At 49.7% G+C, this 26,586-nt stretch overlaps 1 protein-coding gene across 1 annotated transcript; it reads right to left on the bottom strand.

Annotated features, from left to right (window-relative positions):
- Nucleotides 1-10,756: 10,756 nt before the first annotated feature.
- On the bottom strand, nt 10,757-26,156 carry LOC118145662 (uncharacterized). Its single transcript, XM_078339129.1, has 4 exons — nt 25,665-26,156; nt 19,346-19,716; nt 16,387-16,484; nt 10,757-14,592 (listed from the first exon to the last, which is right to left on the bottom strand). The coding sequence occupies exons 1-2, from the start codon at nt 26,154-26,156 to the stop codon at nt 19,630-19,632; spliced, it is 579 nt and encodes a 192-aa protein (XP_078195255.1). The 3' UTR covers nt 10,757-14,592; nt 16,387-16,484; nt 19,346-19,629.
- Nucleotides 26,157-26,586: the final 430 nt, after the last annotated feature.

Raw genomic sequence — 26,586 nt, 5'->3', positions numbered from 1 at the left:
ACAATCATGTCATCTGCAAATAGAGACAATTTGACCTAAACTCAGCAGAGACTCAGCAAAAAAATTCCTCCTTTCCTATTTGAATATCCTTTATTTCTTTTTCTTGCCTGATTGCTCTGGCTAGAACTTCCAATACTATATTGAATAGGAGTGGTGAGAGAGGGCATCCTTGTCTAGTGCCAGATTTCAAAGGGAATGCTTCCAATTTTTGCCCATTCAATGTAATATTGGCTGTTGGTTTGTTGTAAATAGTTTTTATTATTTTGAGATATGTTCCATCAATACCTAGTTTATTGAGGGTTTTTAGCATAAAGGGCTGTTGAATTTTGTCAAAGGCCTTCTCTGCATCAATTGAGATAATCATGTGGTTTTTGTCTTTGGTTCTGTTTATGTGGTGAATTACTTTTATAGATTTGTGTATGTTGAACTAGCCTTGCATCTCTGGGATAAAGCCTGCTTGATCGTGGTGGATAAGCTTTTTGATGTGCTGTTGCAATCCATTTGCCAGTATTTTACTGAAGATTTTTCTTCAATAAAAATCTAAGTTCATCATGGATATTGGCCTGAAGTTTTCTTTTTTTGCTGAGCCTCTGCTGGGTTTTGGTATCAGGATGATGTTGGTCTCATAAAATGATTTGGGAAGGATTCCCTCTTTTTGGATTGTTTGTAATAGTTTCATAAGAAATGGTACCAGCTCCTCTTTGTATGTCTGGTAGAATTTGGCTGTGAACCCATCTGGACCTGGGCTTTTTTTGGGTGGTAGGCTCTTAATTGCTGCCCCAACTTCAGACCTTGTTATTGATTTATTCATGGTTTCAACTTCTTCCTGGTTAAGGCTTGGGAGGATGCAAGTGTCCAGGAATTTATCAATTTCTTCCAGGTTTACTAGTTTATGTGCATAGAGTTTTTTGTAATAATCTCTGATGATGGTTTGTATTTCTGTGGAATCTGTGGTGATATCCCCTTTTTTGTTTTTTATTGCATCTATTTGATTATTCTCTCTTTTCTTTTTTATTAATCTAGCTAGTAGTCTGTCTATTTTTTTATCTTTTCAAATAATCAGCTCCTGGATTTATTGATTTTTTGAAGGGTGTTTTGTGTCTCTATCTCCTTCAGTTCTGCTCTGATCTTAGTTATTTCTTGTCTTCTGCTAGGTTTTGAGTATTTTTTGATCTTGTTCCTCTAGCTCTTTCAATTTTGATGATAGGGTGTCAATTTTAGATCTTTCCTTGCTTCTCATGTGGGCATTTATTGCTATATATTTTCCTCTAGACACTGCTTTAAATGTGTCCCAGAGATTCCGGTATGTTGTGTCTTCGTTCTCATTGATTTCAAAGAACATTTTAATTTATGCCTTCATTTCATTGTTTATCCAGTCAATATTCAAGAGCCAGTTGTTCAGTTTCCATGAGGCTGTATGGTTCTGAGTTAGTTTCTGAATTCTGAGTTCTAACTTGATTGCACTGTGGTCTGAGAGACTGTTTGTTATGATTTCCATTCTTTTGCATTTGCTGAGGAGTGATTTACTTCCAATTATGTGGTCAGTTTTAGAGTAGGTGTGATGTGGTGCTGAGAAGAATGTATATTCTGTGGATTTGGGATGGAAAGTTTTGTAAATGTCTATTAGGTTTACTTTGTCCAGGTCTGAGTTCAAGTCCTAGGTGTCCTTGTTAATTTTCTGTCTCATTGATCTGTCTAATATTGACAATGGGGTGTTAAAGTCTCCCACTATTATTGTGTGGGAGTCTAAGTCTCTTTGTCAGTCATTAAGAACTTGCCTTATGTATCTGGGTGCTCCTGTATTGGGTGCATATATATTTAGGATCGTTAGCTCTTCTTGTTGCATTGATCCTTTTACCATTATGTAATGTCCTTCTTTGTCTCTTTTGATCTTTCTTTGTTTAAAGTCTGTTTTATCAGAGATGAGAATTGCAACTCCTGCTTTTTTTTTGCTCTCCATTTGTTTGGTAAGTCTTCCTCCATCCCTTTATTTTGAGCCTTTGTGTATCCTTGCATGTGAGATGGGTTTCCTGGATACAGCACACCGATGGGTTTTGGCTTTTTATCCAATTTGCCAGTCTGTGTCTTTTGATTGGGTGATTTAGCCCATTTACATTTAGAGTTAATATTGTTATGTGTGAATTTGATCCTGCTGTTTTGATGCTAGTTGGCTATTTTGCCTGTTAGTTGATGCAGTTTCTTCATTGTGCCGATGCTCTTTACCATTTGGTATGTTTTTGGAGTGGCTGGTACTGGTTGTTCCTTTCTGTGTTTAGTGCCTCTTTCAGGAGCTCTTATAAAGCAGGCCTGGTGGTGATGAAATCTCTGAGCACTTGCTTGTTTGTAAAGGATTTTATTTTTACTTCAGTTATGAAGCTTTGTTTGGCTGGATATGAAATTCTGGGTTGAAAGTGCTTTTCTTTAAGGATGTTGAATATTGGCCCCCACTTCTCTTCTGGCTTGTAAAGTTTCTGCTAAGAGATCTGCTGTGAGTCTGATGGGCTTCCCTTTGTGGGTAACCCGACCTTTCTCTCTGGCTGCCCTTAGCATTTTCTCCTTCATTTCAACTGTGGTGAATCTGATGATTATGTGTCTTGGGGTTGCTATTCTTGAGGAATATCTTTGTGGTGTTCTCTGTATTTCCTGGACTTGAATATTGGCCTACGTTGCTAGATTGGGGAAGTTTTCCTGGATAATTTCCTGAAGAGTATTTTCCAGCTTGGATTCATTATCTTCATCACATTCAGATACACCTATGAAACGTAGATAAGGTCTTTTCACATAGTCCCACATTTCTTGGAGACTTTGTTCATTCCTTTTTACCCTTTTTTCTCTAATCTTGCCTTCTCATTTTATTTCATTGAGTTGATCTTCAACCTCTGATATCCTTTCTTCTGCTTGGTCAATTTGGCTGTTGAAACTTGTGTATGCTTCGCGAAATTCTCGTGCTGTGTTTTTCAGCTCCATCAATTCACTTATATTCCTCTCTAAGTTGTTTATTCTCGTTAGCATTTCATTCAATCTTTTTTCAAAGTTCTTAGTTTCTTTGCATTGGGTTAGAGCATATTCTTTTAGCTCACAGAAGTTTCTTATTACCCACCTTCTGAAGCCTGATTCTGTCAATTCATCACACTCATTCTCCATCCAGCCTTCTTCCCTTGCTGGTGAGGAGTTGTGATTCTTTGTAGGAGGAGAGGCGTTTTGGTTTTGGGTGTTTTCATCCTTTTTGCACTGGTTTCTTCCCATCTTTGTGGATGTATCTACCTGTTGTGTTTGTAGTTATTGACTTTCAGATTGGGTCTCTGAGTGGACGTTCAGTTTGTTGATGATGAAGTTATTTCTTTCTGTTTCTTAGTTTTCCTTCTAACTGTCAGATTCCTCTGCTGTAGGACTGCTGAGGTCCACTCCAGGCCCTGCTTGCCTGGGGATCACCTGCAGCAGCTGCAGAACGGTAAGGATTGCTGCCAGTTTCTTTCTCTGCTATCTTTGTCACAGAAGGATACCTGCCAGATGTCAGTCTGAGCTCTCCTTTATGAGGTGACACTTTGGATATATGGGAGTCAGGGAGCTGCTTGAGAAGACAGTCTGTCCTTTATAGGACCTCAAGTGCTGAGCTGTGAGCTTTGCTGTTCATTCAGAGCTGCTGGGCAGGTACATTTAAGTCTGCCACAGCAGAACTCATAACCCCCCCACTTTTTTTCTCCAGGTGCTCTGTCCCAGGGAGTTAGGGCTTTATGTATGAGTTTCTGTTGTGCTGCTGCCTTTTTTTCAGGCCTGCCCTGCCCAGCGAGGAGGCAGCCTAATCACTGTCTGCCTGCAGAGGCTTTGCTAAGCTGCTGTGGGCACTGTGCAGCTGCCATGTGGACTTCCCTGCAGTCCTGTGTATACGGGTGTAGTTAGAACTGCCTAGGCAGTGATGGCCCACCTCTATAATGGCAGACTCTCTCTGTAATGGTGGGCTACCTTGGCAATGGCAGGCTGCCTCAGCAATGGCAAACTACCTCCACAGTGATGGACTGCTTTGGTAACGGTGGATGCCCCTCCCCGACAAAGCTGGACTGTCCTGGGTTCAGCTGTGCTTCCTGTGAAACTCTCAATCCAGAGTGTTTCCAATTGCTGTTTTCTTGTGGGGGTGGTATCAGCCAAGCCTGATCACCTGGCTCCCTGCTTCAGAGCCCTTTTTTTTTAGTTGAACGATCGACTCTGTCTCCCAGGTGTTCCAGTTTCCTGTTTAAAAGGTGCTGGGATCTGTGTGATTTCCCGTGTGGTGACCCACTGCGCTGACTGAAACAGCCACACTGAGATTCATGGTGCTTTTTTGCCCCGGGAATCTCCCTGCCTGGCTCCCGGTTTCAGTCCCCTTTCTTATCAGTTGAATGGGTGACTCTGTCTCCCAGGAGCTCCAATCGCCAGCTAAACGGCACCCAGACCTATGTATTTTGTATGGAGAACAACCGCGCTGGGGCGCCAGCAAAACTGCTGCGCTGGCCAAATCAGCCAAGCTGGTGACCTGTGGGGCTCCTCTGCCTGGGAATCTCCTGATCTGTGGGCAATAAAAATCTGTCTGGAAATGCGGTGTCCACTCATGCTCCACACTTTCACTGGGAGCCGCAATCCTGAGCTGCTCCTAATCAGCCATCTTGGATCTGTCAAAATCTTTTCCTTGAAAGAGCAAGTTATGAATTGGAAGAGGACAAAGGAGATACACAGATTGTTTTGGAGTAACACATTCTTTCCCCCACCCAGCTTTATTAAAGTATAATTGGCAAATAAAAGTTATATCTATTTACGCTGCATGCCATGATGCTTTGACAAGATATGCATTGTGTAATGACCACCACAGTCCAGCTGAGGAACATATGCACCACCATCATCCCCTGTGGAGAGTTCTGACCAGGATACTACACATAAAGGTGTCCAGATGCTTCCCCACGACCACAGTCACTACTCACTCCTCCTCCTTTAGACAGGGAAACTGAGGCTCAGACTGAGGGGAGACTTGTTGGGTCAGTTCAGTGGATTATTCTTGGGGTTTTGAATATTAGGGGTGTGAGAGTCTATCAGTCAGAGTGCTTCAGAGAAATAAACCAACAGGCTAGTGTATGTGTATGTTTATTTATACATACATGGAGATTTGTGCTGAGCCTCTCATCGCTGGTGTAGTCCCAGTTTGAATGCAGATGCCTGCGGACCAGGGGAGCTGGGGAAGATGCAAGGAGACATCCCAAGCAGGCAGGCAGGAAGGAAGAACCCTCCTCTGCTGCCTGTACCTTTGACCCAGGCCCTCAATGGACTGGAAGAGGCCCTTCCGCTGGAGGTCAGTCTACTGCATCCACTGATTCAAATGCGAATCCCATCCAGAAATACCCTCACAGGCACCCTCAGAAATGTTGAGTATGGACACGGCCTTCCTTCACCTGCACTAGGTGTAGGGTTTCAGTCCTGCCTTGCTCCCCCGAGGAAACCTCCCAGCCTTGAGAGGACTTAGCTGCCACGAGCCCACTCAAAAGGGCCTGTGGCTGGGCCGGGCAGAGCAGTGTGGTGGTGGCAGGTCTGCCTGGCGTTGGTGGTAGAGCTGGAATGACCACCCTGGTCCTCGGCGCACTTGCTAGGTCTTAGGTGTGAGGAGAGCGGTCGTAGCTGCCTGTTGCTGATGACCACAGCCATTCTGCAAAGCGGGAGGATTAATCAAACACACCATTCATCAGGGGGTCCTTATGGGCATTTCTCCCGATTCAAATGCTCAGTTTTTATTTTCTAAATAGACATTTACTACTCTTCCGTCTTTGTTATTTCTATGATAAAGGTGGGACTGTTAACTTGGAGTACGTTTGAGCTCAGATATACTCATAAATAACAGAGATAGTCACTCTGAAGGGGCTCACAGATGCCCCGCTCTGTTCATTTCGCACCTGCTCCCATTTTAGCAAATCTCAAAGTGAAGAAGGTGTGATTGTATTTTGTCTTCTAAGGTAACAACAGTAACATAGCAGACATTTTTCAAAGGATCCAAGTCATCTTTTACTATACTCTTTCCTTTAAAGGTGATGCTTCTTTCTCTCTGCATGACAGGAAAATTGAACCAGTAGGGTGGAGTTTCCTCCAACTTCTGAGCATTCTTCCGTGCTTCAGGTTGATGTGGACCTTGTGAAGCGCTCTCCCAGGATGGAGAAGAGCCGGTTCCGAGCTCCGCAAAGAACACACCAGGAGGTTGTAGGCGTCTGCGGTGTTTCCCGCCTAAGGCCCTTTGGTCCCTGCAGTTACCACTAGTGTTCAACTGTCCACCGAGGGCAAGGTATTAGGCTAGGGTGACGCCTCCCTCCACCTCAGTGGCTGGCAAACATCCTCTTTCTGGTTTGCTCCCTGCCTCCCCGGTCTCAGAAATCCTGAAGTGCAGAAAAGACAAAATGTCTCCCAGCTCTCTCTTCGGCAGCTCCACTCCTGGTGATGCGGAAGGAGCCAGGACAGACCATCCAGTCCAGTCTCTTCCTTCTGGGCTGCACAAACCAGCAACAGAGCATCTATTCACTGGCTTGCTCTCCCTGCACATTAACAGCCAGCAAGAGAGGAAAGAAACTCTGGAAAGAACCCAAAGTGTCCATTAGATGATTGTTATTATGTTGGTGCCTGTTGCAATGATATAAATCTGGGGTCTTAATAAACTCCAACATTTTCCAATTAGCTGTTGCTTAATTAGCATCATGAATATTCAAAGTCCTCATGCCCTTTTGAATGCCCCCAGCCTGTCCCGATGAGGCTGCCCTGTCAATGCATTGGTGACACTCTTTGGGATGGGAGTGGAGACCCATGGAGCTCAGACTCCTCTCATCTTCCTGGCTTTATTGGGGGCTGAAATGAACTTAGGCCTGAGGTCACAGCTCTCAAGACTGCTCCTCCCCATCCAGGGGTGAAGGGCTTGGCGGTCAGATCGGCTTGTCTGAGATGCAGGATGCACAGATGCACAGTGGAGTTTCCGCACTTGCCATGAAGGCTATGAGGATGATTGCTTCTGGAAAGGCCCACCCTGAGCACTGGAATAGGGAACTCTTTCCACAGACTACGGGAGCAATTAGGAGTCTAGTGGTTTCCTCCCTCCCTTCTTCCTTCCGGCCTTCCCCTCTTCCTTTTTTCCTTTGGAAAAAAGAAATTAGCAGCAGAACCCTTCCTTCCCTGGAGCCTCCATAGCTGTAACAGATGGAAAGAGCACATTCTAGCTCATCTGCAATTGAGGGTGTAAAACACTCTGCTTCTCCACCCCACCCTCCCGTCAGGTCACCTCTGGGACACCTTCTGCAAATCTAAGGAGCACAGTTTTGAAAACATTGATGCTAGTCCTTTCCTCCCACCTCACCCCGGCCCCCCACCAGGAAAGAAAATGAAGAGCCAGGGAGGGGAGGTAAATCACCCAAGGTGGACATGCTCACGAGAAGCAGAAGCCTCCCTGCCTGGGGCATTTCCCAGGCCACTAAATGGGAAGACGAGACAGAAATGCAAGCCCTGGGTTCCCACCTAGGGGGAAGGGGAACACTCCCCACCACAGACTGTGTGAACACCCATTTTGCTTCTCTCTGTCTCCTCATTGAGGGAGGAGAGAAGAGGAGAGGAAAATGTTCATTCTCAGCCCTCCAAGCCTTTTCCCTGGTCTCCTCTCATCCTGCGAAGGGTTGACCATGCTGCACTGGCTATAATTTGGGCTTAGCTTGGAGGTAATTTCCTGGTGGTGCCTGCAGCTTTGTAATGCAGGCGGTCAAAATGATGTAGAACTGTGCTCTGCCAGCCGCCCGGCTGACTTTATTCAGATACATCTAATGTGACAATTTTGTCAAAGCCTGTTTTACAGAACTGTTTTGACTGGGTGTGCATGTGGCCTTCCTCATCAGCTGATGCTGCAGCTGATCCCCCCACACCAGGAAAAGGAGGATGATAATTTTTCAGTAGGTAAATGTTTCTAGCCTTGTCTCCCTTGTGTCGGGGTGACCTGGCCCACCACAGAGGTGGGCAGTGGGGCAGTGGGTTGAGCCTGGCCCAGCCCGGCCACCCTGCCATGAGCTGGCTGCAATGACAGCACCAGGGAGCCAGCCAGGCCCTTAGGCTCAAGAGCTGAACAGAGAAGAGCAAGCTGCAAGCTGAGGGCGTGCGTGCGGAAAGAGGCTGAGCTGTGGGACCTCAGAGAAGCTACAGTGAGGGCATAGTCAAGAGATGCCATGCAGTGAATTAGGGAATCCCAGACTCTTGGGCTGAGAGGCCCCTGGGCTTGGGCTCGGGCTGAAGCTCCTCCTGATAGCAAGCCTGGGAAGGAAGAGCCGAAACGGACTCTGGGCTGTCAGATGCCAGTGAGAATCCCCAACAGCTCCCCATCTTGCACAAATCACCCAGCTCACTGAGCCCCACTGGTTCATCTGAGAATACTGATTGTTGTGGAGCAGCTGTGGGAATTAAACGGTATCCTAAGAGAGGCAGGTGCTTCCCCCCATCTTGCCTTCAATTCTGGGCAGGAAGGGCTGGAAGCTAGACAGAGAGATGTACTTGGAGGTAGATAACACAGTCTCCAGCAGCTTCTGATGCCCCTCATGCTCCATGGACTGTTTATAAATGCCCTTGTGAGATTTTTAAGCTCTGTGTGGGAGGGAGTTGGAAATTTATTATTTCATATATATTCCAAGGGCCTCACATATTCCTGTAGAATCCTTGGTGCCTGATTTAGTATGAGAAAGTTCTCATGCTTGGTGTTTAATCAAGATTTTTATTTTTGCAATTTAAACCAATTCCTCTAACCACTGGATTTTGCTTCTGAGGGAAGCAGAAAATGCAGTACCAGTTACCTACTCTCTGAGTGCCCCACACACCAGGCCTCTTCAGGTGCTGTGCCGAATCACCTCTTTCTTGGAACTGAGGTGCAGTGGGGGTGAGCCAACGAGCTTGGGTGTCAGCCCACCTCTTCTACCGCCAAGGTCCAGGCCTGTCTGTTCACCACTGCTGCTGCTGTGAAGGTGTCATGTGTGTGAAGCTATCACAGTTCTGACAATGACAAACTAGCAGCTGACATTCTGTACCTGGTCCTAAGAGGTGTGGAGATAGGGGTGGCTATGGGTTTGGGGGTCTCCAAATGTCTGCCGACCATGTGTGCTCGGAGACTCAGGGGGCTGGGACTCTCCTTGCCTGGCTTTGGGACTTCCCACTTCATTTGCATCTCAAAATGTCACCTCTTTTCTTCATGCCTCTGGTTATTGATGTTTATTTTTAACTTGCATGTGATTAAGATGAATCAGAGCTGTCTCTGTCAGCTGCAGATGGGCCTAATTGGGGCGCTGGAGGTTCGGGCCTCTCTGTCCTCTTTGGGGGTCCTCCCTGTTTATGATAGCTGGAAGACTGGGACACATCTGATTTCCTGTCTCGCTCCAGAACCTGCTGATGGAGCCATGAGAGATTCTTTGAGCCTGTCTGAAGGCCCGTTTCCCCGGCCTCTGCTTCCTTTGCACCCTTGGGAACATCTGTGCTGCCGAAGGCACTTTATTTGTCTTCATAAGACAAGAGTTAAAAATAAAAATCAATAACGACCAGATTACCAAGGGAAGATTAATTCCACTTTGGTAAATGCTAATGAGATTTGGAACCCTAGCCAGTGGGAAGAACATGGGTTAGTGCCCTTCTGCTGCTTCTAGGAGAAGCGCTTGATGGGAGCCCTTGTGGGGACTCCCATCCCTATCCCCTGAGCCCCTTGAGGCTGTGCCCCAGGACTAAGGCTGTGCCGGAGCCCTGGTATTTTCTCCATGGTCCCCTCAGCAGCTCAGGCTGCTGCTGGCAGAGTTTGACTAGAATGCCAATTACCTAGGAGGAGAATGAAGTCATTGAGTCAGGGCCTGGAGTCCTGGGCTGGTGAGGCTGCGAGGGCATCACAGCTCCCCAGAGGCTGGGGAGGCTTGCGGCGGGCTGTCCACTGTGCATCTGCCTGATCCGGCTTCCAGGACCTCTCCCGGGCATGGCTACTGAGAGCAGTCAGAGGCCGTAGTCCTGGGTGCTCTGAGATGTCGCAGCCAGAAGGCACCGGGGCAGCACTGGGTGGCCGAGCGCCGGGCTTGGAGAAACACCTTCTGTCCCCAAGTGCACCTTATTTAGTTGACTTCTCTCTGGCCAAGTCTGTCCAGCCTTTCCCTTCCAGTGCTTCCCCCGCCAGGCAGGCTTCCGTTCCGCGGGGTGCCGGGAGGCTGACACCCTTCAAGTCTTTGCACGAAGGTCCCCTTCTCAAAGAGGCATCTCTGACTCCGGCCCCCTCCGTTTACAGCTACAGCCTCCTGCACACACTTCTGACTCCTCTCCCCTTCTCTGTTTTCCCCGTAGGCCCCCGCCGCCGGACACACCACACCACTTACTTAGTCTGTGCGTCATTCACCACCCCCAACTCCGTCTCCTCCCGCAAGAACAGAAGCCCATGCGGGCAAGAACCGCAGCCTGCTTTGTTCTCACACATCCCAGTCACTTAAAGTGAAAATACGGAGGACACTCAATCCACTCTTACATAATGAAGAAGAGGGACGGTCGCACGGTGTCTTCCCTTCTTTCTTTCTTGGCCCGCCCTGTGAGAAAGGTGCTGAGCTTTTACGAAGTAGACCCAAAGAGCACCGGTGCAAACTGTAGCCCACCCACGCCATGGGACACAGCTCCAGGGAAAAAAGAATGCGCTACGAAGAGAGGCTTGGGTAGGCAATGGCTTGGGCAGATCTCACTGCGCTGAGTGAAAGAAGCCAGTCTCAAAAGGTTGTGTACTCTGAGGTTCCATTTATTTGCTATATTAGAAAAGACAAAATTATAGTGATAGAAAACAGCCAGTGGTTGTAGGGGCTATGATTGAGTGAGCGTTGGAGGGTAAAGCGGCAGTGTGAAGGAGTGTTTTGGGTAATGGAACTATTACATGTCCTGATTGGGTGGTAGCCACATGACTCTACACACGGGGAGAAATCCACGTGGTCTGTAGGGCTATAGACCAACAGAAAAAAAGCTAATTTTGCCATATAGCAATTTTAAAATAAATAAAAACTGTTTTAAAAAGGAAGGGGTGGAGTTTATGCAGATGCACAGGCTGCAGGGTAATCCCTAAGTGGAGTGTCAGCCCTACCTTGAGAAGAGGTGTCTGCTGTGGAGGCGGCCCGGCTGCCACCTTGATGCGCACACGTGAGGCCCTGCGTTTATGAATGGGAGCCGTGGATCCGTTTCTCTCTTTATGTACACACAGCAGATAGAATGCACCGGTGTCTGTGACATTCTAAAAGGACAGCATGTTTTTAATACAGAGCAATACATTTTAGCAGCCCGTTTACTGCGATAAGAGGGAAATACACCCTAAATAGAATTTTCTCTGCAAATCCCTTTTCCTGGCCTCAGACCCAGTGATGGGTTTCTTGCCGTTAATAGATTTCAGTCCTTTCACTGTCTTCTTGCTGGTTCCACTGCCGTCGCTGTGCCTGCTGCCTTCTAATGGCTCCCATTCCGTTCTAGGATTTGCGGTTCTCACTCACCACTGGGTCCAAGCTTTTCATTTAACCTCAAAGCCAGACAGAGCAGGAGTAAGTGCCAGGTCCCCCCAGCAAGAAACCTCTCCCTCCAGGATGCTGCGTGTGATGTGCCCTTTGGTGAAATGCAGCTGTTCCTGCAAGGCACCGGGAGAGCTTACCACACGTTTCCTCTTCTATCGCTGTGTGTTTATTCTTCTGCCCATTCTGCCCACATGCGTGATCCCATACCTTCTAAGCATCAGTCACTGTACTAAGGCTAGGATGAGCCAGACCCTGCCCTGCCTTCCTGGGGCTTGCATTAGGACCCTTTCTCCTCCAAGTTAGAAACCTGGGGGCGATCTGTCCCTGCATCCACCATCCACCCCATCCAGCCGTACCCCAGGCCTTGGTATCTGCCTAAAACCTCCCTCTGATCTGCCCTCTCTTCCCTGTCCTCACTGCCCTTGCCTTCAAAGGGGCTGGCAACACGTCAAACCTGGACCACTGACCTGGACTCCTGCAGTTGCTCATATTTTCTCTTCACAAGCAATCTGTGTCCAACTCACCCCAACCCATCCCCTGCTGATACCTGGGTTATCTTTCCCAAAGAGTTCACAGGCACATGTTCCTGTTTAAGAACACCGAAGTTTAAAAACTGCCTGTGGGATGAGGTTCCGGCTCTTTTCTCTGACAAAGCTTCCTTCCCCGCCAGCCACTGGGCTGAATTAAGCTTTTCCTCTTCTGTGCCCTTATTGTACTATTCGTATGAGTGGTATACCAGAGATCATGCCGTAACCTTGAATCAGCTTCCAGAGGGCAGGGCTGCATTTTATTTCTCTTGGCATTCCCAGCACGTGGCAGAGCATCTATCACGGAGAAGAACATTTAATGCACACCGGTTTGTTGGGCTGAATTGATTTCAATTTCACAGATACCATCTTCTCTGAGGGTGTTGTGTGTGTGGAGCATGAGAGGGGGAGGGAGGGAAAGGTGAGGGTCAGAAGCAGGTCTCTTCTTGTCTCTCTGGCCTGGAGCCATGCCCACCCTCTCCTGCAGCAGGTCTGGTTTAAGCTCCCAGTCCTTAAGGAGAGGACTGGGTGTGGGCTTACTTCTTCCCCCTCCAGCTTTCCTGCTTCAAGTCCACAGAAGCTCAGTCACAGGAGGCCAGTGCCCCTTTCTGTCTCCCCCTCTCTGGGTGCAGCCATCACGGCCTCCGATCTCTCTGGGGTGGCTCCCATGATCTGGCTGCAGATTGGTGTGGTAGCTTTCTCTCGAGGGAGTGCTGGGCTCCCGTCTCTGAGCGGGTGTGAGTAGAGAGACTTCCTTTTGCCTTTCCCACGGAAAGTTGGATGTATTGGGAAGAGGAAGTCTGACAGCTTGGGGGGAGAATTTCTTTTGTTTTTGTCAGGAAATTAGTGAGTTCTCCTGAATCAGAGGGTTCTAAGAATTGGAGATTTCCTGCTGCTTCTCCCTTCATCCCTCTCCTCACCCCCAATCCTACCTCAAGAGCCCGGCTGGGAGTGGGATGTGGGGAGCAGCTGCTATTTCTGTGGCTGTTTGAATTTTTGAGAAATTAATTTTTGGTCTATTTATATTTTCCCCACCGCACCCTTTTCCAAGAAAGCAGCCAGGTCTTCTGTGTTCTCTTGCTTATGCAGATGAGATGTGTGTCGCCAAAAGAGAAGTTCCTCACAAACACTCTTCCTTCTGGCTTTTGTTTTCTAAGTCTGGGCTCCTTGGAGGAATTGGGTTGGGGGAGGTGGAAGGGGAACTTCTGAGGAGTGATGGCCGTGGTGGGGAGGGGGTGGAGGGGCTGGGGCCTGGGAGCAGGGCCAAACACGAATCTGGATGTTACTGTGAAGGTACCTTTTAGTTGAGATTATCATTTAAATCAGTAGAATTTGAGTAAAGCAGATTGCCCTCAGTAATGTGGCTGGGTCTCATCTAATCAGTTGAAGGCTTTAAGTGAAAAAAGACTTGACCTCTCCTGAAGGAAAGAAAATTCTGCTGGCAGATGGCCTTTGGGCTTGAGCTGCACCATCAGCCCTTCCCTGGGTCTCCAGACTGATGGCCTGTGCTGCAGATTCTGGGCTTGCCAGCTCTAAACACATAAGCCAATTCCTTAAAATCAGTCCCTCTCTCCTCACCCTCTCTTACACATATCCTACTTGTTCTGTCTATCTAGAGGACTCTAACTAATAGAGCACCTGATAAATATTTGTTGAATGACTGAATGAGTGTGAGACCTCAGAAGAGAATGGCTTTTCTGGGGGTCTAAGAGACTGTATTGTAGACACGGGGACTCCCAAGATAGTCCTGATGGCTGTAGTGTAACCTGGCTTTCAGGAATCATGGTGTGTGAGCCTTGAAGCTATCATCAATGGCCATCACAGATTTGGAGAGGAGAGGCTCTTTTCCCGCAGCGGACATTTTCCCAGATCCTTGGGTGACGTTGAGGTGGGTTAGAGAGGGATCTTGGGTAATAATGACTTGGGGTCAATTTATGCAGATTTGAAGAAAATGAAGTGTAATGACATTTCCTGAATTCTCAAGTTTCTGGGCTACACTTTATCTTTCCAAGTTTGGAACGTTAGCTCTCCTGGCCATGGTCACCCGTTCCCTCTTTCTCATCAGTAGTCATGTCTGACTTGTAGCCTTTCTTCTAGAAGCTTCATTCATTCATCCATTAAACATTTCCTGAGCACCTGCTGTGTTCTAGAAACTACATTATTGCTAGGGATATATGTTGGCTATTTCTGCTGCAATGCATATTGTCTCAAAACTTAGCAGTTTAAAGCAACCATATCAATTCATTAACCTCTCACAATATCTAGGGGTCAGGAATTCAGGAGTGGCTTGGCTGGGTTCTCCTGGCCTGGGGTCTCTCATGGGACTGTAATTGGATGTCAGCCTGGGCTGTTATCATCTGAAGGCTTGGCTGAGGCTGGAGGACCTGCTTCCAAGGAGGTTCACTCACGTGGCTGGCAGTTGATGCTGGCGCTTGGCAGGAGTCCTCAGCTCCCCAGGGCTGCTGGTGTGTCCTCATGGCACAGCAATGACTTCTCCCCAAGTGAGTCATCCAGAAGGCCAAGGCACAATGGCTCTGTGAGAAAGTGGTGGAAGTTACACATCATCACTTCCATGGGATTCTACTGGTAAGTAACATAAGTCAGCCCCAGGGAAGGGGACTGTATAGAAACATGTGAACACCAGGAGGCCTGGGAGCACCGGGAACCACATGGTAGACCTACCTGAGGAAACAGATACATAGGATGAATGAATTATTAGTAGTGCTCATATTTTGCAAACAAATTGTTGTGGCTTGGGCTTAGCATATTCCCACATCATCTCCAGGTGACCAGTTCTCCTGCCTAGGAAGCCCTCTTGTTCCTCAGTATCATCATCACACCAGCCTCTGTTTTCTCATCATGGTTCCCACTAATATTATTAAGCCCAAGGCATAATACCCCAAGTCTGGGCATATTCTATGTCCTGCTCATATTGTGGGTGAGCACATACAAATGACCTCAGGCCATTGAAGGACTTCTAAAAAAATGAACAGGCCTATAAGGGCAAAGTATATGTCACAGGTGAGGGGTTTGACTCCTGAAACAGGCACAGATACACATAGCGACATCGTCCTGAGAGCCATCAGGCCCAGCTCAGTGGCATGTTCCCTGGTTCCTTGGTCCTGATGCAAGGCACTGCATTCATTTATACTTCTTTCCTGCTACACTCTGTTCCTGGCGTCAGGGACTGAGTCTTCTCTCTCTGAGTCCTCTCTCTGTTTTTACTGAAGCCAGTGACCCACTGAGGACTCAGACCCTACCCTGAAGTGACTGGTTTGAACTGTCCTCACCAGATAGTTGAGGACCAAGATCTTTCCCTGCAGCAGCCCAAGGCCTGACACCGTACCTCTGTCAGGAGTGGAGTTCCAGGAGTTAGGAACTTTCCTGTTCACTCGGCTTAAAATAGCACTTGCCTTGTAAAGACTTAAACGCAATCGAGTGAACCAATTCCCCAGGAACAAGTCAAGTTCACTCAGCACTTGGGAGAGTTCACGGGTCCCAGAGAGCCATAGCTCCATCAGCTCCATCTCATTCTCCTGGACCCAAGAAACCATCAGAACCACTTTCCTCCCTCCTGGACTTTGTTTTGCCTCCCAGACTTTTGTCACCAGAGAGAGAAGAGGAGGGGTTAATGCATCACAAAGATTTGTGGGCTCCAAACCATGGCATTGGATGTTGTTAGCTTGGATGTGGACACAAGAAATAACCTCCTCTGAGTTTATCTGCAGGCAAGGGGGCTGAGCCCAGGGCTGGCCCTGAGGGTGGGTTGGGGGTGCAGATACAGGAGAGTTGGTGATGCTGTGGGATCTGGGTGGGATCCCGTACAGCCCGGAGAGAGGAGTGGGGTGGAGTGTCTGGTTAGCCTATGATTAATATACTGTAACACAGTAATCACCGGGTGGAGCCATATGAACACAGCATTAGGCTGGAAATAACACCCGCAGGAAACACCGTCTGAAGCCTCCCACGGCATTGCAATTTGGCCTGCCATTCTGTTTTAGCTCAGGTGAGAGCTGGAGCCCCCAAGGGCCCTGGAAACACAGGCAGCTTCCTAACTCCTTCATGTGGGAAGTGCTGCTCAGTGGAGGGACCACATCTAGCCTGGGATGTCAGCTCCCAGGGGAAGCTTCAGGGCTTCCCTGCCTATTACTCCCTCCCTCAGCTCATGCGTAAGTGGAAAGAAGCTGGATTTCCATGGGCCAAGGTTAAGGGTGGTTTGGGGCTAAGGTGGTCTGGGGCCACCTTGTAGGTTTGATCCCTCTCTCTGGGGATTCTGTGCCTAGGACTGTCCTCCCTCCTACTGGTGGGCCATCCTGACCTATACTTGCCTGGTTGGGGCTCTGTGCTGGCACGAGAAGGAAGTGCTTCTGCTTTCAATCTGCTTTGAGGAGGCTCCCCTCCCCTCTCTGGTCAAGTGGGTATAGACCTGGAGACAAGAAAGAACAAAAGACACCTGCTTCTGGTCTTGGCCAGAGGAGACGTTTGTGTCCAGGCTGCCCTCCAGGACTATGTTGGGGTTTTCAGCACAAACTTTAAGAGCATGCTTTGGCCTGCCTTTGTCCTCCCCACATCTATCTCTGCAGGAGCACCACAGGGTCAGGGAGGGGGACCGGAGCACCTGGCACAGCATGGATTCAGGTGTGCAGGGATTGGGGTCCCTGGCCAAGCCTTGTCTTCCATGTTCACATGACTCTTGGAGGCACAGGAGGGCACCTGAGTTCCAGGGTGGGCATGCTCCGGAGGCAGGGAATGGGCAGTTTGACCCTGTCACAGAATTCACAAGGCTTTTGCATTTCCAGTATGTAGCAATTTTCAAGAGAGAAGAAAACAGTATTTCCGAGCAGGCTTCTGTACGGAGCTGATGGTGTGTTTGCCGTGCGAGGAGCAATATCCCAAAGGTGAGTGGAGAGAGATGTTACGGCGAACATAAAAGTAATAAGGGCAGATTTTAGCACAAGAGGCTGACCAGGGCCAACCAGTTGGTTCAGGCAGACTATATGCTTGACTCTGCTCTGTACCCTGACAGCACCCCCATCTACATCTCCCTTCATTCCCTGGTGCTGGAGTCCCATCTTCCTGGCTAAGCCTAGTTTTAGCAGTTTTTCACTGCAGGAGAGGGCTCCCAGCTCTATTGTAAAATGTCACTCTTTCTTTACTGCCCCAACTCAGTACTCACCATGCAGGTAAGAACCAATGTGGACGTTGCTCATACAGAAAATTAAGACAATGTACAACCCCAGCCTGGTAAGCAGGGAGCCACCAGTGTAGTCTACTGGGGACAGGAGGGGACACCCACCAGGGACTCCAGGCTGGTGGAGTCTGGTGCAGGCTTTTCTGCCCTGGCATCCAATGTGTCCAGATAGAGACAGATTCTCTGGGACCTGTTGCGGCCACTTTTTCTTCTTGATCAGGGGAGATATTTTCTTGGGCCAATTCCACCCTAAGAAGAACTACCAGCTGCTCTATTAGGGCAGGAAGAAAAGTCAGGGATAGGAAGCAGGAGGGAAAGTAGTGAGGCTGAGTACAGGTTAGAAGAGGCTTCTGCAGAATTTCCCAGACGGCTTCTTTTGCTGGTTTGGTGATGGATGCTGGCCCCCACTAAAGTCTTTGGTAGGGGGTATAAAATTCTGGATTTCTGGCTTAGACATGAAGAAACAACAGTAACAACAAGAAGATTGGAGAGCCACCTCAAGGCAGGTGGCACCTCACCCTGATGTCAGTCCCCTGGGCAGAGAACTGGGGCATCAGGTCACTGTGGCATTGTCCCTCCTTGCCAAAGTACAAGGTATCCAGGTCACCTTGCAGGCTCTGGGGCTGTGTCTCCTCTCTCTGGGCAAGGCCTGCTTTGACCGGCTCTGCCTTTTCTTTCTGGGCTGAGATGACACGTTCTCTGCTCACTGTGTCTTTGCAGGGCTGAAGTGCTCCCCTGATACAGCTGTTCTGCCCGTCCTGGCTTCTGGGTGGAACAACACCACCTTCCAGCTGGAGAGAAGGAAATCTTCCTACAGGCTGATCATAAGAAGGGGTGCCAGATGCTGAAACCTCCTGAGGAGGCACTCAGAAGATACGCAAAGTTTTCAGGCAGAGTGGGGCGTCTTCCCTGTGCCATGCCCTGCTGCCCATGGGCAGCGCACAGGTCCCACCACACAGGGCAGAATTCAGTGGTGTCTAAACAACAGCTCTGTTTGTGGCATAGAGTAAAAGTACTCCCTGAAGCTTTATGTCACTCTTTAAATAAGCTCACTATGAATCCCCAAACACCCGCAAGCATAACCAGTTCTGTGTTATGACCATGTGCCATCTTGCTGGGAATAGGCCTGGCCCAGCTCTGGCTTGGCTGGTGGGAGAAAGGCAACTGGATTAGGAGCCTGCTACCTTTCCCTTGACCCCATTCTGTCCAGTTCTTATTCTCTAGGAATCTGGCAGTGCATTTGCTGTGTTATACCTTTTGCAGTCAGTGTGCCTCCCAGGTCTCCTTCTTGGGCTGCCACAGCCCCTCCCTCTGCCTCTGTCTGAGTGTGGGCTGCTGTTGCTCAGAGCTGCACTCTTTCTTGCAGGGAGATGCTGGAGAGGCCACATCCCACACCAGGGTGACCTGCAGCCAGGAGGGATTGGTGCAGGTTACAAAAGGCCAGCACTTTCCCCAACGTGGGACAAGTCTGCGGTGCTCTTCCTGCCCCAGGATTCTGGGGGAGGGCAGTTGGAACAGAGACATTGGAGAAAGCCATGTCTTTTCTTGGCTTCTTTCCCGGAGTTCTGCTTTCCTCCCTTTCTTAAGGCTCCTCCTAGGAGCCCTCCTTCCGTAACTCCCTGACACAGAAACCCCCCTCTCAGACTCAGCATCTAGGATACCCCGCCCAAGACAAATAGCTTACTCCAGTGGTGAGTGTGTGTGAGTGTGTGCATGTGTGTGTGCATGTGCCTGCAGGAAAGAAAAAATGCTGGGATGGAAATCAGATGAATTCAATTCATCGAACACTTTCTATGAAGCATGGAACACAGGCACTGAGGGAGGAGGGCCAGGAAGACCTCCAGAGGAGAGCACATACCCTGAGTCTGAAGGATGAGGGATGAAAGTGCAAAGGGGAGGAGGTGTGGTGGGAGTGAAGCAAAGCAGCTGAGCCCTAGAGAGAGGGTTGGCTGACCACCTGCATCTGGGGTGAGCACTGGAACTGGACGGGACTCAACCCTGCCTGTCTGAAGCCAGGGCTGCCGTATTCCCACTCACATCACTCCCTTGAGCTGGGCTGACTGGGTGAAGACTGGGCATGGATCCCCTTGGCCTACCTTTCACCACCATGTCAGGACATGGTGCACCAGCTTGCATGAGGTCGCTGTGCTGGGTACAGTGCCAGGTGAAATAGTTTGCACTCATTAAATGTCTGTTGAATGAAGTTGACACCATAACTGTTCTTAACTCAACTTGCATCTTGTATGTCAAGATTCAGTAAAGGAAAAAGTCTCCAGTCTACGTACTTCAAGCCAAAAGGGATTGAGTCCAGGAATTTGGGGGCTTACACAATCAGATTCAGGATTGAGGCTTCTACAGTGGCTCCCAGAACAGGACAGAATTAGTGAAGCTGTGACTCAGAGGCACCATCGAGGGTATACGCTTGGACATCAGAGCTGCCACTGGCCCCAGAGAGGCCTCTGGAGACCTGGAGATGGGAGAAGAGAGTGGAATTCAGGGAGCAGCTCACCAGATGGAGGTTGTGCAGGCTAACGTTGTGAATCTTGGAAAATGAAGAATGAATACTGGAAACTCCTGCTAGCCTGCCATGATATTGATAACCACCAACAGCCAGGGCTGCAGGAAGACACCATCTCCCCCGTTTGTCTGCCAAATCTTGTGCAAGTGCACATGTTTGGTGGCATCTAACCCACACCCAGAAACATAGTGCAAGGTGTTTTGGGAAATGCTTTCCAACCTTTCTGCGTCAATGGTGGGGTGGTGGGCATACGATAGTGGATGACAGAGCCAGCCACAGGGGTCTCCCACAGACTTCTTCTTCCCACTACTCTGGCCTTCAAGGGATCTCCAAATGGCAAATCCCTCTCAGTCCACGCAGCTATAACTGGTGGGGTCTGGGGGTCTGGGGGACTGAGCCGATGGTCCTTAAGCCTTCAAGGGTATTGGGAAAGCTCTGTGTGATACAGGACAGGAAATAGGGTACACAGAGAAGGTTCAGACCACATACGTGGAGACCATGAGGACAGAAGCTTCTGCTTTATGTGCCAGGCTTCTGATTCTGGGGCACCCACAGCACTGAAGATGCCCTCCTCAGACCATACACATCTTTCTTCAGCTGCTGGAAGCCTGCAAATGCAGCTTCTTTGCCGGGAAGCGGAGGCCAAGAACTCAGTAGGAATATTAGTAGTATATTAGTATGATAAAGGGAAATAAGTAGACAAAATTAGAGACAAAATTCAAATAAGTCTTCTTCCATAGATTGACAGGTATCTGACTTTTTCAAGCTCTTCCTTTTGCATAGGGGAGGTTACGATGCCCTTCACCTCCTTCGGAGGGTCAGATCACCCCCAGGTCTTGCCCTCAGCCTCTGCAGAGCCTCACCCTGAGAACTATGAGTGAAAATTCGAAACAGTGGTGCTTCTTTCAGACAAGCTGCAGACCAACCATTTATTATGGAAATGGCTTTTCTTCCACTTCATGCCAACTGGGGAACATTCTGAGGAGGGAGATTTTACTCTGTTTAGGGAGAATTTTAGAGTGGTTTGGCAGAGAACCGGCTGTGTGATGAGTGCCCTCTGCTTCCCACGGTGTCCTGGCTCACTGTATGTTCGGTGTGGGGGACAGTCCCCTGCTGGGAATGTCATTAAGGAAAGTTAGGGACCAAGAGAATGTGGCCAGGAGGGAAGTGAGAATCTCCCAGGGCTTTTTTCCTTCTGATGTTCTGTGTTTCTGTGACTTAACCTAGAGATGGGCCTGGCAGGAGGTCACTGGGCATTGGCATAGAGTAGAGAACTTGGCCACAGGAAAGGGGCAGTGGAATCAGAGGCCCTGGGTATCTGCTTGGGCCCTATTGGATGGCTGGTCCCACTCTGTCTCCTCTCTCCTCTATACTTGGCATTCATGTTCCCATTCTGTGTGGCAGGGGAGTGAGCTGGTGGTTGTCACTCTGTGTTGGCATCTGTAGGGATTGGCACCTCCTTCCAATAGTTTGGGGTCTCAGGTGCAGACGCGCTCCAAGCTCCTCTGAGGCCTGAGGTGCAGAGAGAGCCCAGCTGGGTTATAATGGGCTCTGTCTGGTGAAGAAGCAGCTAGGCACTTCTCCAAACCCCAAAGGGATGAGGAGGCAGGGCCCACTGCAGAGGAGGGCACGCTGCAGGCCTCCACAAGAGCAGAGGAGCTTCTGCTCGGAGGTATATGTCACAGGGATGCTGTGGTGGGCGCCCACATAACTGATGGTGGGCGTGCTCACACGTGGAGCTAGGAGGGGACGTGGGGAGGGGGCTGGGATGGGCAAGAATCCAGCTCCTCACTTGGCTGGAACATGCTTCCTGTGAGCCTCAGAGTGTCCTCTTCTCTAGCCAATGTTACCTCTGTGTATAAGTGGGCATGTGTGCTTTTTGTGTACATGCATGTAGATGTGAATGAAAGTGTCTGCCTATATCAAACTGTGTATGTGTCTACATGTGGATACCCATGTGCGGCCCAGTGCATTTTGTGCACACACTGATCCATATGCTTCTTGGGCAAGGGGATGAATGTGTGTGTGTGTGAGCACACACGTGTGCATGTACATTCCAAGTTTGCATGGGCAGGACTGTTGCTGGGCTTTGCCTTGGGCCATTGGTTCCCAGAGGGTGAGTTTGGGTTTGTCCTCCCTGTTCCAGGGTCGATGGCATTGATCCAAGAGGAGTGAAGAATCAATTGTAATTTGGTTGGAGGGCCTGGCGCCAGAGTGTGTGAGGAGTAATTAGAGGGAGAGGAGCTGATGCAGAAGGTTGGGCCCACTGCTGTTGGTAGGGGCTGCAGGCCTGTGGGCAGATGGGGGCAGCATGCGCGAAGTAGAGCCTCATTCAGCAGGTTCTGGGACTCTTCCTGTGAGTGCCTGATGCCCAGCCTCCTTTCCTTTCCTGGGCTTAGAACAAGCTTTGAGAAAAAGCCCTCAGGGAGTGGTGAGGTGGTGGCCACGCTGCTTGCTTGTTTGCTGGTCTACAGGTGTGATGGGAACAGCATCTTCTGACGGACACTGTGTCTTTCACCACCAGGCATCTCTTACATGATAACAGAATGACACTTCATTTATTCAACTTGCCTTTCAGCAGATTTCCAGTTTTCTTTTCTCCTTTGAACCATACATCATAATCATGAGATGAGAGAACAAGTATCAAGCCCCATTTTGTGGCTGCGCAAATGGAGGCACATGTGCAAGGTAAGTGAGTGGCAGAGCCAGGCTCACAGTCCAGGCCCAGCTCAGCCAGCACAGGGGTCCTCTAGCAACAGGTCACAGAGACTGTGTGTGTATGAGGACCCCTGCTCATCTGGAGAGAAGGTGAGTGGTTTGGAGGATGGTCCCTTCTCCTACAAAGACAGTGGCTCCCCAAGCAGTGCCTGAGCCCCGGGGGCTCTGCAGAGGCACCACTCTCAGGCCCGGCTTCCAGGCTGACTCAGCAAGTCTGGGGAGATCTGAGGCTGTTCTTATCATGTGCTCCAGGTGATCCTAATGCAGGTGGCCCATGAGCCTGGTTTGGGGAAACAGAAACAGCTTGAGGGGGCGGAAAGCAAAGAGAGATGTCGGGAAGCAGGCAGTACCAGCTCAGGGCAGGGGCTGCTTCAGGGAAGCCTGAGTGCCTGGCATCCCGCCTGCCTGTGGCAGGTGAAGACAGAAGTGGGGCCGTCCCCGCTGTGAGTGAAGAGGGAAGGACTGAATGACCATTCTTGAAAACCCGGGCTGTTCTGAGGCTCCTTAAGACTCTTGTTCCATGGGCTTTGGAAGAGAAGTGGCTGCATCTTTCTTAGGCAGTGGTGGAGTCATGGAGGGGGGATGGGGTTCAGGAAGCAGGAGAGGAACATGATAGGAGACAGAAAAGGAGCAAGAACAAAACAGAGAGCGGAGTGCTTGGGTGCCTTCACTGACCGCTAATGGTGACAGATTCACAGCCATTGCTGTTAAATGCTGAAATCATTTGCCGCCGTGAGGAGCACAAGGAAAGAACTCTGCCTAACAGATTCATCAGCAAGGAGGGCAAGGAAGGGGGGCCAGCTCAGGGCTGGGAAGACTGCCCCGGATTCTGGGAAGAAAAGGAAGACAGGGACAGCATAGAAAAGGAAGACATGGGGCAGTGTGAGGGTCTGGAAGCCCCTCCGTCCCTGGCCAGTGACTGTTCTGCCCTGGACAGTAGCTGTGTAAGCACGAGATGTATTGGGCTTCCAAAAAGATGGGGTTTGTGCTCATGTAAGTGAAATGGTTCAATTCAGAGCATCAGAGAACCTTCAACAGAAAGCAGCAGGTTATAGGATGAGGCTGGTCGGGGATGGAGCGTCCAGAGGTCTCCTTTGCCTAAAGTAATCTGCAAAGAAGTTCCCAGTCTCCACATCTTACTCTTTGAAACATCAGAAGTAACTTCTTGAATCCACAGAGGCTTCCTGACTGTCCTTCTGGGACCTGTCCTAGGATGAACCGACTTAGCACTGGTTCTCCTGGCATAGTGATTCTCAGGCCACAGACCAGGCGACGGGTTCTACATGAGGGAAGGTGGTTGATGGGTGAGGATGGGAGGAGCAGAGGGATAAATGGACTGAATACAGCTTTAGGGGTTGGAAGGAGAAGAGAGATGTCAGGCAAGACAAAGGTTATAATTAATAGAAGGATTAGAAGGAATTCAGGGTGACTTTAAATTATTTTCTTGATTTTCTAGAAACTATTTTGATCTCTTAGCTAGTCATAGACTGACTAAAAAGAGAGCCAAAAGTCATGCAAGGGTGCACATGGCTGCCCGCCCCTCTTGGCCGGTCTTCTACCCATTTCTCCTTTCTCGGTGTGATGTGCCAGTCCCAGATGGCACCCGTCCCCACCCGGTTTCCTGTATTCATTTCGGCTCTCACTCCTTGCACAATTACTCATACATGAGCCAGGCTGGGATGCATAACAATATACCCTAACATTCGGATAATGCTGTGCAGCCCTCAAGCTCCTTTTATACTCATGACGTCATTGGATGCACACGGCATGCCACGAAGGAGGTCGCACAGTGTCATGGCTGAGAATACAGATTCTGGAGGCGGGCTTCCTGGGTTCCAATCCAGTTTCTACCCCTACCACTGGTGTGATCTTAGGCAAGTGCTTTCGTTTATTCTATACAATGAGGATAGTAACAGATCATTCCATCTGATGTCATAAGGATTCAAGGATTTAATCTTTGTAAAGTGCTTATAACAGGGGTTGGCATTCAGGAAACTCAGTTTAAGTTGGTATCGTTATTGTGATTAGTCCAGGTTAGTGGACGGGAAATGGAGACTCAGATGGGGTAAGTAACCTGCTCAGAAATTTGGCAAGACTGGGGCTTAACTCAGACCTCCTGGTTCATAGTACCACAACATGGCAATGCTGTGTCAACAAGGAAATCAATATGCTTTGCACACACTATTCACCTCCTGGCCTGGAAGTGCCTGGCACTGGGAGCCAGAGCAGTTGTTAGCAATATCGAGTGTACTCTATCACATGTCCAGAACAGTGCTGGGTGGTGTATGGTCTCCAGTCATTTGATCTTCCTGACAGTCCTGAGAGGTAGGTATTGTTTATAAGACTCCCAGGTCAACAGAGCTGGACATGAATGTATCTGACTTAGTGGGTCTTCTGGATGTAGGTAAGCGTCCTCTGGTGTCCTGCACCTCTGAGTACTGCTCTGGACTTCGCTGCCAGGCTTTGGAGGCGCTGTCCACAGTGCTGAGGGACTCGGCTGAACCACCACTGCCCCCAGCCTGGGGCACACAGGTGTATGGATAGAAGACTCTCTGTTTGCTCCCCTGTGCCCCTATCCTCAGACAAGGGGCTTTTTGATGCTACATGTCTTTCCAATCACCACAGGCTCAGAAACCAGGGTGCTTTACAGAATGGGAGTCATCTCTCTGCCCTGAACCTCTCTCTTTCCCTTTCTTGGGTGTGTAGGGGCACTAAGGATCTACAGGTACAGCGCAGCATGTGTGCGAGTGCACACACAGCCACTGTGCCATTGCTCTATCTATATGTATCTCTAGGTCCTCTACCGGCCTGCGTGTATGTGAGAAAATGTGTGGGTGGTAGGTCTCTATGGGGTGGCACAGCACCTGTCTGTGTGGGTGGTGTGCGAGTGTGTGTCCCTGGAGTGTGCATGGTGTGGGGAGTGTGTGGAGGTGGCTAACGACTGGTTTGTGGGGTGCTGGTCCTGCTGCGGTTGTGAGGTCTGGTTTGCTTGGCTTCATCTTTACCTTTTCCCTGAGTCACCCTGTATGCAGTAGTATGCGCAGACGCGCATGGACATATGCACACACACACACGCGTGTGCAAACACACACACATCTTTGTCCTCAAAGCTTTTCACACCTCCTTCTTCCATATCCACTGACACACAGGTAGCCCCCGAATTATAGTGCAGCGCTCACCTGCTCATGCGGACCCTGCCCCAGGTGCACACAGATCTCCAGCACACACACCCGGGCCCTCGGCGGACCCTGCAGAAGGGGCTCCTTGCGCCCCTCCACATTCCCGTCCCTGATCTTCCGCTTCCCGTTTCCTTCCGGGAAGGAAGGGCGGGGTCTTGTCCTTTCTGTCTTCTCTCGGGAGTGGCTTTCTTCGGTCTGGTGATCTTGGTAGATCATTCCGGGGCTCGGTCCCGGCACAGTAAGGGGGGTTAGGAGCCCGCCGGCACGGCCGCATTTCCGCGCTGAGACGCGGATGCGTCCTACTTCTGCCCGTCTGGTCTGCGCGAGGCTCCTGCCGGCGCCACCTGCTGGCGGAGGTTCCCTAGAGCCTGCGGCCCGTGCGGGCGGGAGCCGGGCGCCCCAGAGGCTAGGACTGCTTGAGGCACGGGCAGCCTGGACGCGGGGCCCGGGGCAGGGGTGGAAAGGGCGGCTTTCAGGAGAACAAGTCTCCATGGTGCCCGACTTACGCAACACGAGGAGAGTGTTCTGGGGACGTCCACGCCAGGAATTCTGGTGTGGGAGAGCACGAGGCCCACCTGGACACGTGTTCACGCGTCCTACCTGCACAGCCTACGTTAGCCTCGTGATGCGTGAGGATGCCGCACACACTTGCACATATGAGCAGCCCTAGAGGGGCAGACGGTGTACATCACATACGTGTGGTTATCTGAAGAGATTCTGCGTGTAAGTGTGTGCGCAGGAGGGTCCACATTGCTGTGTGGACCTCTGTACACGTGATTTTACATATGCGTGTGTGTTCCTACAAGGGCTGTGTGTGCAGCTCGTTGCTTGTGTGTGTGTGTTTGCAGAAACATGTGGGTTTTAGTTGTGTTAACACACCATATGGTAAAAGCCTGGGCATTCCGATTATGCCAAACCCTTC

The sequence above is a fragment of the Callithrix jacchus genome, chromosome 10 (assembly GCF_049354715.1).
Source record: "Callithrix jacchus isolate 240 chromosome 10, calJac240_pri, whole genome shotgun sequence".
NCBI lineage: Eukaryota > Metazoa > Chordata > Mammalia > Primates > Cebidae > Callithrix > Callithrix jacchus.
The sequence above is the reverse complement of the archived record's forward strand: the minus strand, read 5'-3'. Positions and strand labels throughout refer to the sequence as shown.